Source organism: Chiloscyllium plagiosum, unplaced genomic scaffold (genome assembly GCF_037043375.1).
Source record: "Chiloscyllium plagiosum isolate Xiang-an unplaced genomic scaffold, Cpla_swu_hap1 HiC_scaffold_1, whole genome shotgun sequence".
NCBI classification, from domain to species: domain Eukaryota; kingdom Metazoa; phylum Chordata; class Chondrichthyes; order Orectolobiformes; family Hemiscylliidae; genus Chiloscyllium; species Chiloscyllium plagiosum.
In genome coordinates, this window is record NW_028270139.1 from 3,551,733 (window position 1) to 3,568,828 (window position 17,096).

Genomic DNA, 17,096 nt, shown 5'->3' on the forward strand with positions numbered 1-17,096 from the left:
TTCAGGATGGCAACCTGTGTAAGCAAAAGTAGTCTATTCAGCCCATCGAGTCTGGTCCACTATTCAGTGAGGTTGTGGCTGATCTGACCCTCAAGTACACTGTCATGACTTTTCTTCTTGAGCCTTGATTCCTTTACTGACTAAAAATGTCTGTCTAAGTTTTGAATGTACTCAACAACCCAGCATCTACAGCTTTCTGCAGTAAAGAGTTCCACAGATTCATCCCCCTCTTAGAGAATAAATTCTTCCTCTTCTCTGTCTTAATCTCAGAAGTGGCTGCCCATTTATGTCCTAAGGCCCAGACTCTCAAAGAGGGAAACAACCTCCAATCAGAAAAAGAGCCCTACACTACCACCCTATGTCTCCTACCTTCAAGCCAATTTTCTCTCCAAATGACTAATTCTCCCTGTATTCCACGTGTTCTAACCTTGCTAACCACAGTCTACCATGTGCAACCTTGTCAAATGTCTTGCTAACAATATCCATCACTCGGCCTTCATCAGTGTTCTTAGTCACTTCTTTAAAAAAACTCAATACAAGTTAGTGAAAGAGGATTTCCCACGACAAAGCCAAGTTGAACATCCCTAATCATATACATGTAGATCCTGTCTCTCAGAATCCCATCCAAAGACTTACCCAATGCTGATAATTGCTAGCAGCCTTGTATGTAAACGGTCACAAACGATCAGCTTAAAGCAGTTGTGTCCCTGTAAAACAGCAGAAAACAGTCTAAAATTTGATGCTGTTGTAATTTGAATTTCGTTTGCACCACCTCTTTTATTTTCAAAGGGAGTTTCCATAATATAGTAGAATCTCGAATGAATTAAAACCTGTATCCTTTTATGATCTATATGTGAGCTTGCATTACTGTCTTTAACAATTGACTTCAATTGTAGTGTATGTGATACACTCAGTGTTGAGGGAGCTAGGTTACATATACTGCTATTCCTTTCACAAGTTAGGCAGCAAAGCCTAACGGTTGGAAAGATTATTTATACATTGATAATGCAAAGGCATTTAATTTAAAACATTATTCAGTGTGTTCACAATAGCATGAATTTATATCACATCTTTAATATTAAAACACAACTCCTTCCATGATGCTTCAGACGTTTATTAGCACAAAAATGGATGCAGAGTCACACTAGGAGAAATGACCAAAAGCTTGGTCAGAAAAGTGGCTATAATGAGAGCTTTAAGAACAAGGGGTTAAGAGCATGGAGCCTAGACAGCCAATGATGGAACAGATGAAATGGGAGATACGCAAGAGTCCAGAGTGCTTGAGGGTTATAGGACATTGTAGAGAGTTTAAGATTGGGAGGGGTATGGATTTGTTGAGGATGAAAATTTTGAAGTATAGGTATTGAAAAACCAAAATTGAATATAGGCAGGCAAGACCTGATGTAGGACAGACTGTGGGCAGTTGAGTTTTGGCTGGTCTAAAGTTTACAGTTGGTAGAGGAAGACTGTGGACCATACCAGAGCAGAGCCAGGCTCAGACAAAAAGAGTGGTTTTAGTGGGGTTTATGGTATCAAAATTGGAGGTAAAGGTTTGTTTCCTTCAAAGTTTGTGCGAAGATTTGTAGCTCGGGTGCTCGTTGTTGTGGTTCTGTTCGCCGAGCTGCAAGTTTTTGTTGCAAATGTTTTGTCCCCTGGCTAGGCGACATCATCAGTGCTTGGGAGCCTCCTGCGAAGCGCTTCTTTGATGTTTCCTCCGGTGTTTATAGTGGTGTTTCCTCCGGTGTTTGTTTCCTTGATTCCTTTGTGGGTGTCACTGGCTTGCCAGGAATTGTTCTGGAAAAGCACAGCAGGTCAGGCTGCATCTGAGGAGCAGAAAAGTCGATGTTTCGGGCAGGAGCCCTTCAAGAAGAGAATCACCATTTCTGGCAGGAGCCTCTCATTCCTGATGAAGGGCTCCTGCGCGAAACGTCAATTTTTCTGCTCCTCAGATGCTGCCTGACCTGCTGTCCTCTTCCAGCACCACTCTAATTTTGACTCTAATCTCCAGCATCTGCAGTCCTCACTTTTGCCAGGAATTGTTGCCTATTCCTAATTACCCTTGAATTGAGGGGCTCATGAGGCCATTTCTGAGAGTGGTTTAGAGTCAACCATTTCCTGCAGATTTAGCAGAGGCCAGACTTGGCAAAGATGGTAGGTTTCCTTCTTTATAGGACATTAATGAACCAGGTGGGTTTAAAAAAAAAGATTGTTCCATGCTCACCATTACGGAAGCTCGGTTTATATTCTGTAAACTATAATTTATTATTCATTAATTGAATTCAAATTCCACCATCCAATACAATCTCCACAAATGAAGAAAAGATTGAACAAAACAGTAGCTGCAGAAAGTGTTGTGAACAGAAGGCCAAAGTCTAGACTGCAGTTTTAAATTATAAGTTAAAAATTTGTAACTGATTATGGCAAGAAGTACGGTTGGATGGAAGGAAGATATAGGGTCAGATGTGATACAAAGTAGTCAAGATGACTTTTGATGCCACTGAAGAGGCAAAGGGATAGCTGTGAATAGGGTTTGGGCCCCATGCCTACATTTGGTTAAAGTGAATCGATGTTTTGGGCAAAAACCCTTCATCAGGAATGATGGATTCCTGATGAAGGGTTTTTGCCGGAAATGTCGATTTTCCTGCTCCTCGGATGCTGCCTGACCTACTGTGATTTTCCAGAACCACTCTATTCTAAACTCTGGTTTTCAGCATCTGCAGTCCTCACTTCTAAGTTGGTTAAAGTCATTTTTAAATTCAGTAAATTAATTTTGACATTAAACTGAAACAATCAACTTTCATTTCACCAATACTTCAATGCATCCTCAGTGCTGTCATAGGGTGTCAACCGTTTGAGATTATTCTGGAGAGATTGAAAGTTTAAATATCATTTATTTGAAAGTGAAGACACAACCCACAAACAATATCATGACAGAAAGCAGATTTGACATTTCTTGATATTTGCTTACTTTAAATATGCATTAAGTACTTAAGAATCAATAAATAGGTATGTAATTCTTGAGGCAACACTCAAACAGCTGAGTAGCCATTGAACAACTGCAGAAATTACTAACAGGTGGGTCAAACCAATACAGATTTGAAAGTCAAATTCCATTGAAACCTTGGACACACTCACTCCCCTCAAGGCAAATGTGGATTGGTGAAGCAGTTGAGGAATGTTAAATAAAAGCTGGCAACTGTTTAACTCCTTACGCACTACTTCTGGTACATAGTTATTGTGGGATAAAAAGGATGAAATTGCAAGGGAAAATGGCGTGGAGATATTGGGAGTGGAGAAGGAGTGGACTAAGATGTCCCAGAGGGAATAGTCATTGCAGTAGGCTGACAAGGGAGGGGGAATATGTACCTAGCAGTGGGATCCTGCTGGAGGTGATGGAAATGACAGCTAATGATCCTTTGGATGTGGTTGCTGGTGGGGTGCTAAATGAGAACCAGAGGACCCTATTGCTTTTGTGAGAGGGAAGAGAAGGGTGAGGACAGAAGTGCAGGAGCTGGTTCAGATCCCAGCAGGAGAGTGGGAAAATGCAAGTGAAATTGAAGAAGGTTTCCAATTTCGAATAAGAGAGGGAAGCAGCATCAATGATGTCTGCAATATACTGGAGAAACAGTTGTGAAGAAGGACCAAGTAGGACTGGACAAGGAATGTATCCCACAAAGAGATGGATATAACTGGGGCCAATGGCAACACTTTGATCTAAGAAAGTGGGAGGAGTTAAAAGGAAAGTTGTCCTCCATGAGGATGAGCTTATCCAGGCAGAGGGCAGTCATGGTGATTGGATACAATTCAGGTCCTTTGTTTCTTCCTAAAAAAAAAACTAAGAGTTTCTCCCTTTAAAAAAAGTGGTCTTGAGACCATCCTGATGGAGAATGGATGTGTAAAAGGATTGCATGTCTGTGGTGAAGAGGAGGCGGCTGGAACCCATGAATTGGAAATTCTGAAACTGATGTAAAGCATCAGAAGAATCGTGGATTAAAGTAGGAAAGAACTGAATGTCAGTAGTGTCCTCCAGATCTCACTTACCACCCAGCAACATCTACATCCAGAGGAATTAAGGGCTACGGGGAGAATGCGGGTAAGTGGAGTTGAAATGCCCATCAGCCATTCGATGGGCCGAATGGCCTTATTTCCGTTCCTATGTCTTATGATCTTATGGTCTTATCGTTAGCCACCATGTCTGCAAACTCAAGTAGGATGCCAGCACCAGACACACATTCTCATCCCCTCTCTTGTGAGCTTTCTGCAGGGATGGTTCCCTGGGACACCTTGGTTCACTCCTCCTCCACTCCCAACCCCTCCTTGCACTCACCTGTCACCTTCCTGTGCAGTTGCAGAAGGTGTAATACCTATCTGTTTACTTTCTCCCTTCTCACTACTCAAGGCCCCAGACATACCACCTATATGAAGCAGCAATTTATCTGCACTTCAACTCAACTCGTCTACTATATTCAGTGCTCACAATGTAATTTCCTCTACACCGGGTAGATGAAACACAGGCTGGGTAACCACTTTGCAGAACACACCTATGTTCTATCTGCAAAATTGACCGAGCTCCCTGTTGCCTGTTACTCAATACACAGGCAAATGGGACTAAATTGATTCAGGATATCTGGTTGGCATGGACATGTTGGACCAAAGGGTTTGTTCCCATGCTGTACATGCTATGGCACTAGTACAACCATGTTCCCTGGCCAACATCACCATCTCAAGCTTGCTGCAGTGCTCCAGCAAAACTCAGTGCGTGCTGGAAGAACAGCATCTCACTTTCCACTTGGGAATACTGGAGCCTTCAGGACTTGATATCGAGTTGATTAATTTTAGGGCCTGAGCAGCTTCTACCATGTCCTTATCCTAACCCACACTCAGGAATGGTCATCACTTGTGCTGCTACCACAACCAATCCACTGTCAGCTACTAATGATCCCAATTAGCAGCTATTGAGTCTCCCAGGCTGACCATTATCCATCCTTTTCATCTCTCTCTCTCTCTTTCCCCCCCCCCCCGCCCTTATGTCTCTCTCTCTCTCTCTTTCCCCCCCCCCCTTATGTGTCTCTTTCTCTCTCCACCCCACCCCCCGCCCCCCCCCGCCCTTATGCTGGCCTTGACCACAGCACTCCATTTGTCTTGCATACAGGACAAGCAGGAATCGATCCATAATGCATGCAGGTTTCCTTTTATGAAATTGGGTTGCTTTGCATGCAGGTTCAAAGCCACTGCCCTATAGCAAGATCCTGTTGCTGTTATTTGTAATACTTCCAGACCTTTGAGTAGGGAAGCCATATCAAAAACTTTTCAAATTATTAGGTTCAGTCAGTTAGGGGAGAAATGTTATTGAATTCCTGAAGATTATTCCAAAGGCTTCATCTGAATTGTTTGCATGTTTCTTGGCGCAATTGAAATTTTTTTGGCCACGAGCTTCCTATGTTAGAAATTCAGAAATTTGATTTTCTAAGCTGTAGCAAAATTTGCTCTAATGCAGAGACTTTTGTTAGATGGGTCTGCTGATGAGGATATTTACACTCCATTGGAAACAAAATGTTAGCCAACACTTCAGACTTATCTTGATGTACCATTTCATTTTGTGTGTGCATTTGCTCTTTCAGTTTAGCAGTGCATGCTTCCACTTTAAGCATTTTTCTTAGGTTCTGAGTTGTTTTCTAAACATGTGTATAAGGTATAATATGGTTTAACAGTAAAGCTTTCAGTCATCACTTGTGATATAAAGGGAGTTAGTGTTAATTAATTAGTGTTATATGTCACAAGTCCCATATACTGTAAGGCTAATGGTGCTGGCTGAACAAGGAATGCTGATCAAGTACAAGAACAACTCGTTACAGTGGAGCAAGGACTGCCAAAGGATCTTTTTTTATGGCTACCTGGGAGATGGAACATGAGCCTATACCTCATGACTTAAAGACAATAATGTTGAAAATTAAAGAAAGATGATATTTAATACCTCCCCATGATTTGGAAGATGGGATATTTAGCTGACATCTTCAACATCAAGGAAAATTGAGATCAGTTGGAGAGCACCAGTTTCTGTCCTATCTGAAATCACTGGGAAGTACGTTGTTAGTATGGGATACTGAGTTGGAGAAGTAAATATCTATTGAAGTGGGAGGCCTGGGAATTGCAGAGATGTTCAGCACCCGGTATTCATTGAGTTACAATCAAGAGAGGAAAGGTGAATGTCTTCCCTCTTTTCTCATTCTTGTTTGACCACAACTGGCCTTTTCAAAAAGAAAATTGTGTATGCCAAATCAAAGATTGTTTAACTATTTGTACTGTGACTGCAAAAGATGCAGACTGGTTTCCTTGAGTTTTACTATACTTAAACTGGAACTAGAGTAAAATAATAAAAATGTTCCTACTTTCTCTCTCACATGCACATGCATACGCACACATTAGAGTAAGCCCTTTTAAGTCCAGAAATAATTAAAGTCCTCATAGATTGTTGATTTGGCTGGATCCAGAGTGAGCTTCGAGTCTGTCTAGTTTCAGTGTCAAGGTGGTTTAAAGATATTAAAGGGTTATTTCTGTTCTGGAGAGAGCTGTTATTACACTGAATTCTTGAAAATCTCTCTGCAGCACATGGATAGTCAAAAACAGCAGATAGGGCTCAAATGTAGTTACACAACAATTTTTACACAAAATGTAAACCGCAAGACTTGGTTCTGGGGAGGAGGAAAAGTTATTTGTATTCTGCTTCAGTTACGCCAATAATACTGGAAGAGGTCAGCTTCAAACTTGAGTCCACTGTGAAATTTGCTAAATTAATTAGCTTGTAGAGGACACATGAATTTGGCAGTTGTAACTGCGATAGTACTAAACGTCTCCCTCTCGCACCCTGAAACAAATAATGCAAATCATGATCAGTTGTACAGTTGACTGCTGTGCTTTAAAATTTTACAATTATTAGCTGTATTTGTGGCAACTGTAAACAGATTGCTGATTTTAAAGAAAAGTTGTCCTTTCAAATTATTTAAAATTAAATGTGCAGGAAATGACTTCTGCTTTGTCCTTCAAAAATATATTTGTCTTTAGTCTCTAATCATGTGTTCGTGATACATGTGTTTTGTGAGCTTTTAATTTCGTAAATTTCATTGCTATTGAAAAAGCTAGGCAAAAAGAATTCTGTGGCATGGTGTTTGGTTCCTGGGTGAACCCCAGCAGGCTTTAGTTTGGGCAGTCATATGCTGATATCACATTTCAGCAGGAATTTAAAACACAACCAGAGAGGGTACATTCCTTGGCTAGTCAACCCAGCTTCTCCAAAATACACTAGAAGGGTGACCCTTGTGGATGGCATGTTTAAAGCTGTATCAGCTGCAGGATTGGCAGTCGTTTGCAGTGATGTCAGCTACAGAAGTAGTTTATAGTCATACTGGCCTGTGTTTGGCCGTGCTGCGAGAATTTGAACTTCAAAGCTTATTGACTAGGGAGTGGATTGAACTTTGTAGTAGTTGAGAGAAGATCTTGAGAAAGGCAGCAAATCCTTGGGATCCTCCTATTCCATGTACAGTGTTTATTATATTTTAAAAATCATGACATGTAAAGTAGGATTTCATTGCATTATCAAGTAAAAAAAAATCTTGGTAATTTTTAAAGAAAAATGACCATTTCAGCTATGGTTCGGTCTTTGCTGTCTTGATGAGTGAGAAAGAACCTTTATCGCACCATAAGGTGCTCAGTATGTTTAACATGAACATCGCTATCAACATCATCACCCAAGGCCTTCCCTGTTGTCGTAGACGGGTGAGTGAAGTGTTGAGATGCTATGAAAATGCTTCTGCTTTCATTCAGTAATGACTTCAGGATAGTATGTTGTTCCAATTTGTAACGAGCATGTTAGCTTAACAATTATGCTTTTTGAAGATGGAGGGTAAACTTAAAAGTCATGTTTAGATTCTGTAATTGTTAGGGTATTAATTAAGCTGAGTTTTTGCTTAATGGATACATACTCTGTATAGTAGTGCCTAGTAATATGTTCTCCAGAATTAAATTCCACATTCAGTATTGCTGACAATTAACTGTACATTTGCAATTGTAATAGTGCAATCAATGTTACAGAATTAAGAACCTGAAGGAGTGTGCAATTCCAGTGCAAATTCAAAAGGTTGTCAACGCAATATGAAGATATAAACCAATTTCTGACCCAAGGTTCATCAAGATAGCCTCTGGCAAAATTTTATTTATCCCTCTAAACTAATTGCTGGTACGAACTACCCATTGTATTTGCAACTATTGAAAAGTCATGTAAAAGCACTTCAACTTTCCAGTTGATCCTATAATGATGTGTGTGTAGGGGAGGTTTTCAAACTATCCTGCATTTTTGTTTGTGCCCAATGTTATCAGTCACAAAATCTAACATATATTGCTGTAACGGACATGAACACATTTGGGACTGTTTCCTAATGTATCTCTTTTGTATGGTGAAAACTTGTATATAAAATGTGAGTATGGAATACAGTATTTTCATGGGCATTTTCTTTGTAGACTTCCTAGCTTAACCAAAGTCACTCTGAAGGCAGAGGTTATTTTATATATGTATCTCTCGGGAAAGAGCTGCAGTCCAAAATGATTGATAAAGAAGTCTTGGTGTATTTATTAATGATTTGAATCCTGTTTCAGGTAGTTGTACTTATAGTTACTTATACTGGGCGTTAGATTAAATAGAATTAATATTTGTATCATACGACTGTTATGTATTTTGTCCTTTTTACTTCAAGTATTTGCTGACAACTGAACTGGAACTTGCAGGACTTTGTAATGGGAATGAGAGATGAGTGTCGTTTAAAGTTCTTGTCTGACTTTAACTTGCAAAAAAAAATTCACATTCAGTCTTTTATATATATAAAATCTGATTGCATCAACAATAATATACTTAAATTTGTTACGAGTGCTCATGAACAATCAATCTGTTTTTAACTTATATTCTTATAGCAACATGTGAGAACATGCGCTTACATTTAATAAAATTAGTATGGAATTGGAGGCAACAATCTAATGCATTCGGGTTCATAGAGTTTTTCATTATATATATATATATATATATATAGTTCTCGACAAACTTGAGCTGTTGCTGCAATTTTAAAATGCACTACCGAAGCATATCGACTACACAGCCATCTGCAGTCACTTTACTGATATTCTCTTCTATTAATAACCTGCATTAGGAGATTAAAAGTATCCCACGATACATATAGCAGCTGACAGAAATAGTTGCGGTTTTTGCATATCTTTGGAGAACACTGGGATGATACTGAAATTGCAGTGAGCCTCATTGTTTATTAAAAGAGACAATATGTGTTATTCCATCTATATCCAAAATTTAAGACAATTTTAAAAAAAAATTAGGTCTTTGACTTGGCTCATTAAGTTTACGTTGGGAATTAGAGGTTCAGAAGCCTATAAGAAATGTCACATGCAGCTCAATGATTAATTTGAAAACCTTTATTCATCACAATTATTTTGTTTAATTTGGTTCAGAAAATGCTTTCATTTACAATTCTTAGCATTGGTATCATAATCTTTGGAGCAATAATTTTCCACTTAGTTGACCAGAAAATAGTTTGTCACTCCTTACTTACATAATTCAATATGCAGCATGCTTTAAACCTAAACATCTAGCTTTATTGTTTATAGATCTGTTCAAAATACAAAATGTTCATTGATCTGATTTGGTGCTGCTAAAGTACTTAATATTTATTTATGACCAATTCTACCTCAGCTGATATTCTGAATGGTCCATGGGACAAAAATGTATTCAACATGCCATACCATACATAGTTATGTCTTGTGTGTGAAAATATAAATAGTTATAATACATTCAAAAAGGATTTTAGATCAAAGCTGACATCTGCAAAACAGTGTCAGTATGGAATTTTCACCCTGACCTTGGCATTTGAAATCTGGTTTATGGTTGAGAGAAAAAATATAAAAATTTGTCTTAATCAATGCAGCTAACATTACAGCCTTGCATTTCCTGTCATGCTTAGCCTCTTCTGTACTAATTTTCTGCCTTTGTAAGGGGTTTACTTGGAATTTAGGCTCCCAGAGTAAGTATTAAAAAGTAGACTTTTCAGTGGTTTGCAAATAGCCAATCTAGACATCCTTATTTTTCACTACCACTGAGACTTGTTACAACCAAATCCAATATAAGATTGACTCAACTGTCTTCAGAAATTGCTACAGATTTTTTGGATATTGAACATAGGGGAAAGTGCTTCAAAATTTGATCTGGAATGTTTGTTGGATAAACTAAAACAAGAGGTTGTGACTTAACACGAGTAACAATACCATGTTGGCTTAGGTATCATAGAATCCCTAGAGTGTGTAGGTAGATCATTCGTTGAAACTTTATTGCTGGAACAGCACAGCAGGTCAGGCAGCTGCCTGACCTGCTGTGCTGTTCCAGCAATAAAGTTTCAACTTTGATCTCCAGCATCTGCAGACCTCACTTTCTCCAGGTAGATCATTCAGCCCATCGAATCCACACCAACCCCCTGAAGAGGTACTTCCTGTAACCCTCCATATCCCTTGGTTAATCCTACCTAACCTACATACCCATGGATGCTATGGGCAATTTAACATGGTCAATTCACCTAATGTGCACATCTTTGGACTGTGGGAGAAAAACAGATTAAATCCATGTTTGTTTTGAATGTGTTCCTATTTCAATCTATGGAGACGAATGTATCTTGTGATTTATGATTTATTCACCATTGAACCACTGTTAAAACAGCCCCTATTTGAGTCGCTGGTCCACAACCTTCAAACAGGAGAAACACTCAAAAAACCAAAATATTGACCTTTGAAGGATGCTTTGTAAGAGTTCAGATCATGTGGTCCTAAGTTTGCAGATTGTAGACTTCTGATCTATCCTAGCTTTTCATTGCAATTCTGAGGGCGTGATGAATTGCTGGAGCTGCTGCCTTTGACCTATCATATAAATCCCAGGGGCAGATGCCTTTTCTAGGGGCCATAGATAACTCAGATGAACACAAAAGCATGAGTTAGTCATTCAGTTCATCGAGGCTCATCGACCTCTTTGTCAATTTTCCCTAATATCCCCATATTCCATAATGTCATTAGTATGCAGAAAGGATTTGATTTGTTTCTGCTCAATGATGGAGTCTCCACAACCCTCTATGGGGAATCCCAAGGATTCGCAATTCTCTAAGAGAAGAAATTCTTCCTCACTTTAGTTTGAAATGGCTTGCCCCTTATTCTCCGACTGCAATCTCTGTTTCCAGGCTCCACAGCCATGAAGAAAAAATTCTATCCATATCTACCTGTATGAATTTTGCAAATTTCAGTTAGATCACCTGTCATCCTTCAAAGCCAGAGAATGCTTGTCCAGTTTTTTTCGATGACTCCTCGTAAAATAATCTTGTCACCCGAAGCATTAGCTGAGTTAACCCCTTTCACATTCTCTGTATGGGAAGTATAACCTTAGATAAGGGCATGCAACACACTCTGGGTGCAATCTCAACGAGGCTTCATACAATTGCTCTATTTTTGCTATCCTTTGAGACCTTAGCGAAAGCCTATAGAAAGCTCAAACATACCATATCCACTAATTTCCTTTACCTATGCTACAAAAATTCCAAATATTTGTCAAACATTATTTCCCTTTCATAACTCCACATTGACTCAGCCTTATCATATTATTTAGTAAGTGTCCAATTATTACGTCATTTACAATTGATTTGCCACTTTCTCTACTATTAACATGAAACTGACAGGTCCATAGTCTCTGTTTTCTCTCTCTTCCTATCTCAATTAATGGAGTTATCTTGGCTACTTGCCCACCTACGGGAACCTTTCCAGAAACTACAATTTTGAAAGATAAACACCTATGCATTCACTATCTCTGTGACCATTTCTATCTGCAATTTCTTTATTCTAGTTTATAAATTCTTCAGTCAGTGTCTTCTTTTTCAGGGGAGCTGGAGATTTGGAGTTCTTTATCCCATTCAATGCTCCCCCTTCAGCCACACATTCATCCATGTGATGTTTGTAGTACTGTGCGCAAGCTGGCTATATGCAACAGAACAAGCATGTAGAATATTTTGAAACTGATAAGATTAGATTCCCTACAGTGTGGAAACAGGCCCTTCGGCCAACCAGTCCACACCGACCTTCCGAGAGTAATCCACCCAGACTCATTTCCCTCTGACGAATGCACCTAACACTATGGGCAGATTAGCATGGCCAATTCACCTGACCTACACATCTTTGGACTGTGGAAGGAAACTGGAGCACCTAGAGGAAACCCACACAGACACTGGGAGAATGTGCAAACTTCACACAGACAGTCGCCCAAGCCTGGAATCGAACCTGGATCCCTGGCACTGTGAGGCAGCAGTGCTAACTACTGAGCCACCATGCCGCCCCACATGCTTGTTTATTCATCTGTGCTCCTCATCTAGTTATGCTCACTTTTCGTTACCTGATTTAGAATTGAGAAGTTGCTAAAGGACTAGGGAATCTTAAGAACATATCAAGTTTAAAATCAAATTTGCTAACAACTGAATTAGAACCTCTTCTTCAAATTTAGAATAAGTAGCTGAACTTTAGTGGCTGGGACAGTATCATATTTGAATGCCAGAGGCTACTGTCATAGTAGTTGTAGAGTTGCTGCAATTGGGGTAAGTGTCCCAGGTTATCATGAGGTGGGTATAATTAGTCAGGTTGGCATTCCTATTCACTGTCTAACTATTCCTGTTGGAAATGCATGAGTGCAGAGAAGCCTACAAAACCACATTTTAGTCATCTTCAGCGCAAGAGTAGGAATATTTTAATGAAGCATGCAGTATGTGGCCTCTCAGTTGTTTAGGGAGTACTTTTTGGTGCACTGAACTATTTCAAATTCTGGCTTTACTCACTGGTCTAAGCTGATTTCGTTTATCTCCTGTGGAAATAGGTAGTTAGAATAATAATGGCTAAAAGCTTTTCTCATAGTCAAATGAGTGAAGATTTATGAATTGGATTGTTACTGGGATACAGAGGAGAAAAATAAAATGTTTGTATTTACAACCTTACAATCTACTTTTCACTGATATCCTGCTAATAAGTGGATTTGTGTGAGATATAAGTAATTACCTCAAGATTCTATACTGACTGTTGTCTAAGCTTGAACATGAATTACTTTTAGAATGGCACATAGTACCCAGGTACCACTCCTCCATTCAGATTTTCTGCCTTATACCACAGTACACAAAATGACTCTTACTAAAATCCCTAGTGATATCCTATGTGTCTGTGACATTAAAAAAACTTCCCTTGTTGACTTGACTTTATAGCACCGTTTTCACGTGGTTGACCACACCATCCTTCTCTAAAGCCTCTCCTTGTCATGTAGCTACTCGGGACTGCCATCACTTGGTTCGACTTTTATCTCTCCAATCAATTCAGGATTTCACTTGAAATGGCTTCTCTTTATCGTCATGTGCGTTTACTTGTGGTATTCTCCAGGGGCCCAGCCTGGCTGCTTCCTGTTTTCTGCACTACATCATGCCCCTTGAAGACATTTTCTGCAAGAAAAGTTGTTAATTTTCTTGTTTGTTTGCAACAGTCAACTTTATCTTGCTACCTTCTCTTTTGATTGTTCCACTATTGATGGTATTCACCATGGGACTTCTCTTTAAAACAGAAGTGCATTTTGTTAGAAACTTGAAGTTATGACTTGATAGAAATGAGAAGCTGAATGCAATGTTGGACTAGTTCTTATAAAATCAACAATTCAGCCAAGAATGGAATGTGTTCTGCAGTTGGGATTTATGATAATTTTGAAAATTAACAATGGAACACCTTTTCTTTTTTATTAGTTGCTTTCCAGATAGTGTTTGTTCAATTTTTTTTTAGTTTTTGTTACAGTAAGTGTCTTAACCCTTGAAACTGAGGATTACAACAACTTATTGTTAAAAAGTTCACGTTCATATTGCATCTGCTTTAAATGGTTATTACACACGTCAAAAGCAACCCTCCCCAAGACTCAAAAATGCATTTTGGATATTATTTCTTTGCAGATATCTCTGCAGCTATATGGAATCTGAGCATCTTTCACAATAATAAATTGCATTCTTTGCATAAGCCACTGAGATATAGTCCACACTTTTTCGCTTCACGATGTTTTTCCATACTTGTTGACAGGTACAAGCAGGGTACTTGCTTTTCAACATGGTTTTACATTTCAAAAGTAATGGGAATTTCATCAATGTTGCCAATATGATATAATAAATGTGTATACAATTCTGAAAGGATTAAACACTCATGATGTCACAGGAACTTGATTATAAAGAAGGAACTTGTAGGAGATGGGTCAGTGTGCTCCAAATAGTCCTGCGGTAATGCAGGCATATTCATAACTTGTAAATAGTTGATGTAACAGAATAAATTTCATATTGTTTACTCAACAATAATGGTGGATATCCTAGACAAGATCACGTTGAGCTTGAAGGAATCCACATACAACATGATTGCAAAGTTAGGCCCCTGCCACGATATAATGCTGGTCACTATTGTTTACTATTTCTAAATGGTGCCAATTAATACAACTTAGAATTGAGGCCTTCAGGGAACACCAGAGAAAAGACATGCTGGCGACCCAGAAAACTTCAAAAGAATATTGGTGCAATTTATTATTATGTTGTTGCTTGCTGACAACAGGAAAGCCCATAAACCTGGTTACACCACTCAACACAAGAATATTTCAGACTACATAGAAAATATTTCAAATCTGACTAGAGACACAAGGACAGATATAAAGTTACAGGCTACATCCCAAGGTGATGGTCTGTGGAAGCAGTCCTGAGTCCAAATTGAATTAGTGAGCCAGCCAGACATTGAGGGTTGCTCGAATCAAAATTAACCATTCCTTGTGCGCACAGTAATTCATGCTGAAAGTGCAGTGACTTTTAAACAAAAAATTGCATCTCCATCAGGCATCATCACCATATTAACAAAAATGAAGCTAAGAGAGTTAGCAGAGAAAACTCATTCTGAGGTGAGAATCAGGGAAATTGTTAATCAGCTAGGCAAAACTAGGATTCCTGATGAAGGGCTTTTGCCCGAAACATCTATTTTCCTGCTGCCTGACCTGCTGTGCTTTTCCAGCACCACACTAATCTAGAAATTGTTAATCAAGCCACTCAAAATTGGTAAATGTCAGGCTAGGTAAAGAACAGTTGGCTACATAGAATAGTCGATCTTCTGTAATTACACCGGCACCACTCCCCACCTCTTCCTCCGCTACATTGATGACTGCATTGGCGCCACCTCATGCTCCCGCGAGGAGGTTGAGCAATTCATCAACTTCACCAACATATTCCACCCTGACCTTAAATTTACCCGGACCATCTTTGACACCTCCCTCCCCTTCCTGGACCTCTCCATCTCCATTAATGATGACCAACCTGACACTGACATTTTTTACAAACCCACCCACTCCCACAGTCCACAGCTACCTGGATTACACCTCTTCCCACTCTACCTCTTGCAAAAATGCCATCCCGTATTCCCAATTCCTCCGCCTCCGCAGTATCTGCTCCCAGGAGTACCAGTTCCACCACAAAATACACCAGATGGCCTCCTCCTTTAGAGACCGCAATTTCCCTTCCCACGTGGTTAAAGCTGCCCTCCAACGCATCTCGTTCATGTCCCGCACGTCTGCCCTCAGACCCCACCCCTCCAACCGTAACAAGGACAGAACGCCCCTGGTGCTCACCTTCCACCCTACCAACCTTTGCATAAACCAAATCATTTGCCGACATTTCCGCCACCTCCAAAAAGACCCCACCACCAGGGATATATTTCCCTCCCCACCCCTTTCCGCCTTCTGCAAAGACCATTCCCTCCGTAACTACCTGGTCAGGTCCACGCCCCCCTACAATCCACCCTCCCATCCTGGCACCTTCCCCTGCCACCGCAGGAACTGCAAAACCTGCACCCACACCTCCTCCCTCACCTCCATCCAAGGCCTTAAAGGAGCCTTCCACATCCACTAAGTATCATTTATTGCATCCGTTGCTCCGACTGGACGCCTCCTAGCAGAGCGCTTTAGGGAACATCTCTGGGACACCCGCACCAATCAACCACACCGCCCTGTGGCCCAACATTTCAACTCCCCCTCCCAGTCTGCCGAGGACATGGAGGTCCTGGGCCTCCTTCACCGCCGCTCCCTCACCACCAGATGCCTGGAGGAAGACCGCCTCATCTTCCGCCTCGGAACACTTCAACCCCAGGGCATCAATGTGGACTTCAACAGTTACCTCATTTCCCCTTCCCCCCCCACCACACCCTAGTTCCAAACTTCCAGTTCAGCACTGTCCCCATGACTTGTCCTACCTGCCTATCTTCTTTTCCACCTATCCACTCCACCCTCCTCCCTGACCTATCACCTTCATCCCCTCCCCCACTCACCTATTGTAGTCCATGCTATTTTCTCCCCACCCCCACCCTCCTCTAGCTTATCTCTCCACGCTTCAGGCTCTCTGCCTTTATTCCTGATGAAGGGCTTTTGCCCGAAACGTCGATTTTGCTGCTCCTCGGATGCTGCCTGAACTGCTGTGCTCATTGTTTTTACCTAATTAAAGAAGCATACAATTCTGGTTTCTCGTGCATTTTTGGGGGGAGACATGGATGCTCAGCAGTCAAAACATGACTCCCAAGGGTTGGAAAACCTGCAGTATGACCACAAAAGGTGCAAAACCTCCATATTGCCATGAGGCACAGGAAAACCACCTGTTCAGCAATGAAGCATGGGAAAGCTACCGTTACTGCAGAACACAGTCTTTAAAGGAAATAAAATAATTTGGATCAGAAATAGCATTGTCAGGAATATTTAATTTCACAAATGGACCAAATAGAGTACAAAATTGAACACTGTGAAGAAGACAGTTCTTGACGGTCCGAACAGCTTCTCAAATGGATAGTAAACTGAACAAGTAAATACACTTGTGTGCACATCAGGATTATACCAGATTTTGTTTACAAAAGGTTAAATATTTGGAGAGATATTCAAAACCTTTGACAATTAGTTCAATGTCAAAATAAATAAAATCTTTGAAAGATTC

The 17,096-nt window shown here is 40.2% G+C and overlaps 1 protein-coding gene across 6 annotated transcripts in view; it reads left to right on the top strand.

Annotated features, from left to right (window-relative positions):
• fbxw7 (F-box and WD repeat domain containing 7) overlaps positions 1-17,096 on the top strand; it is a 386,335-nt gene that overhangs the window by 211,638 nt on the left and 157,601 nt on the right. The window contains exon 1 of one of the 6 annotated variants that reach the window (XM_043699787.2): positions 7,470-7,773. The exons of 4 other annotated variants lie outside the window; for them this stretch is intronic. In XM_043699787.2, coding sequence (XP_043555722.1) covers positions 7,669-7,773 — 105 coding nt within the window. In that variant the 5' untranslated portion in view covers positions 7,470-7,668. Of the gene's footprint in view, positions 1-7,469; positions 7,774-17,096 lie in introns of those variants that run through there. One more of the 6 variants, XM_043699801.2, reaches the window with a different exon arrangement.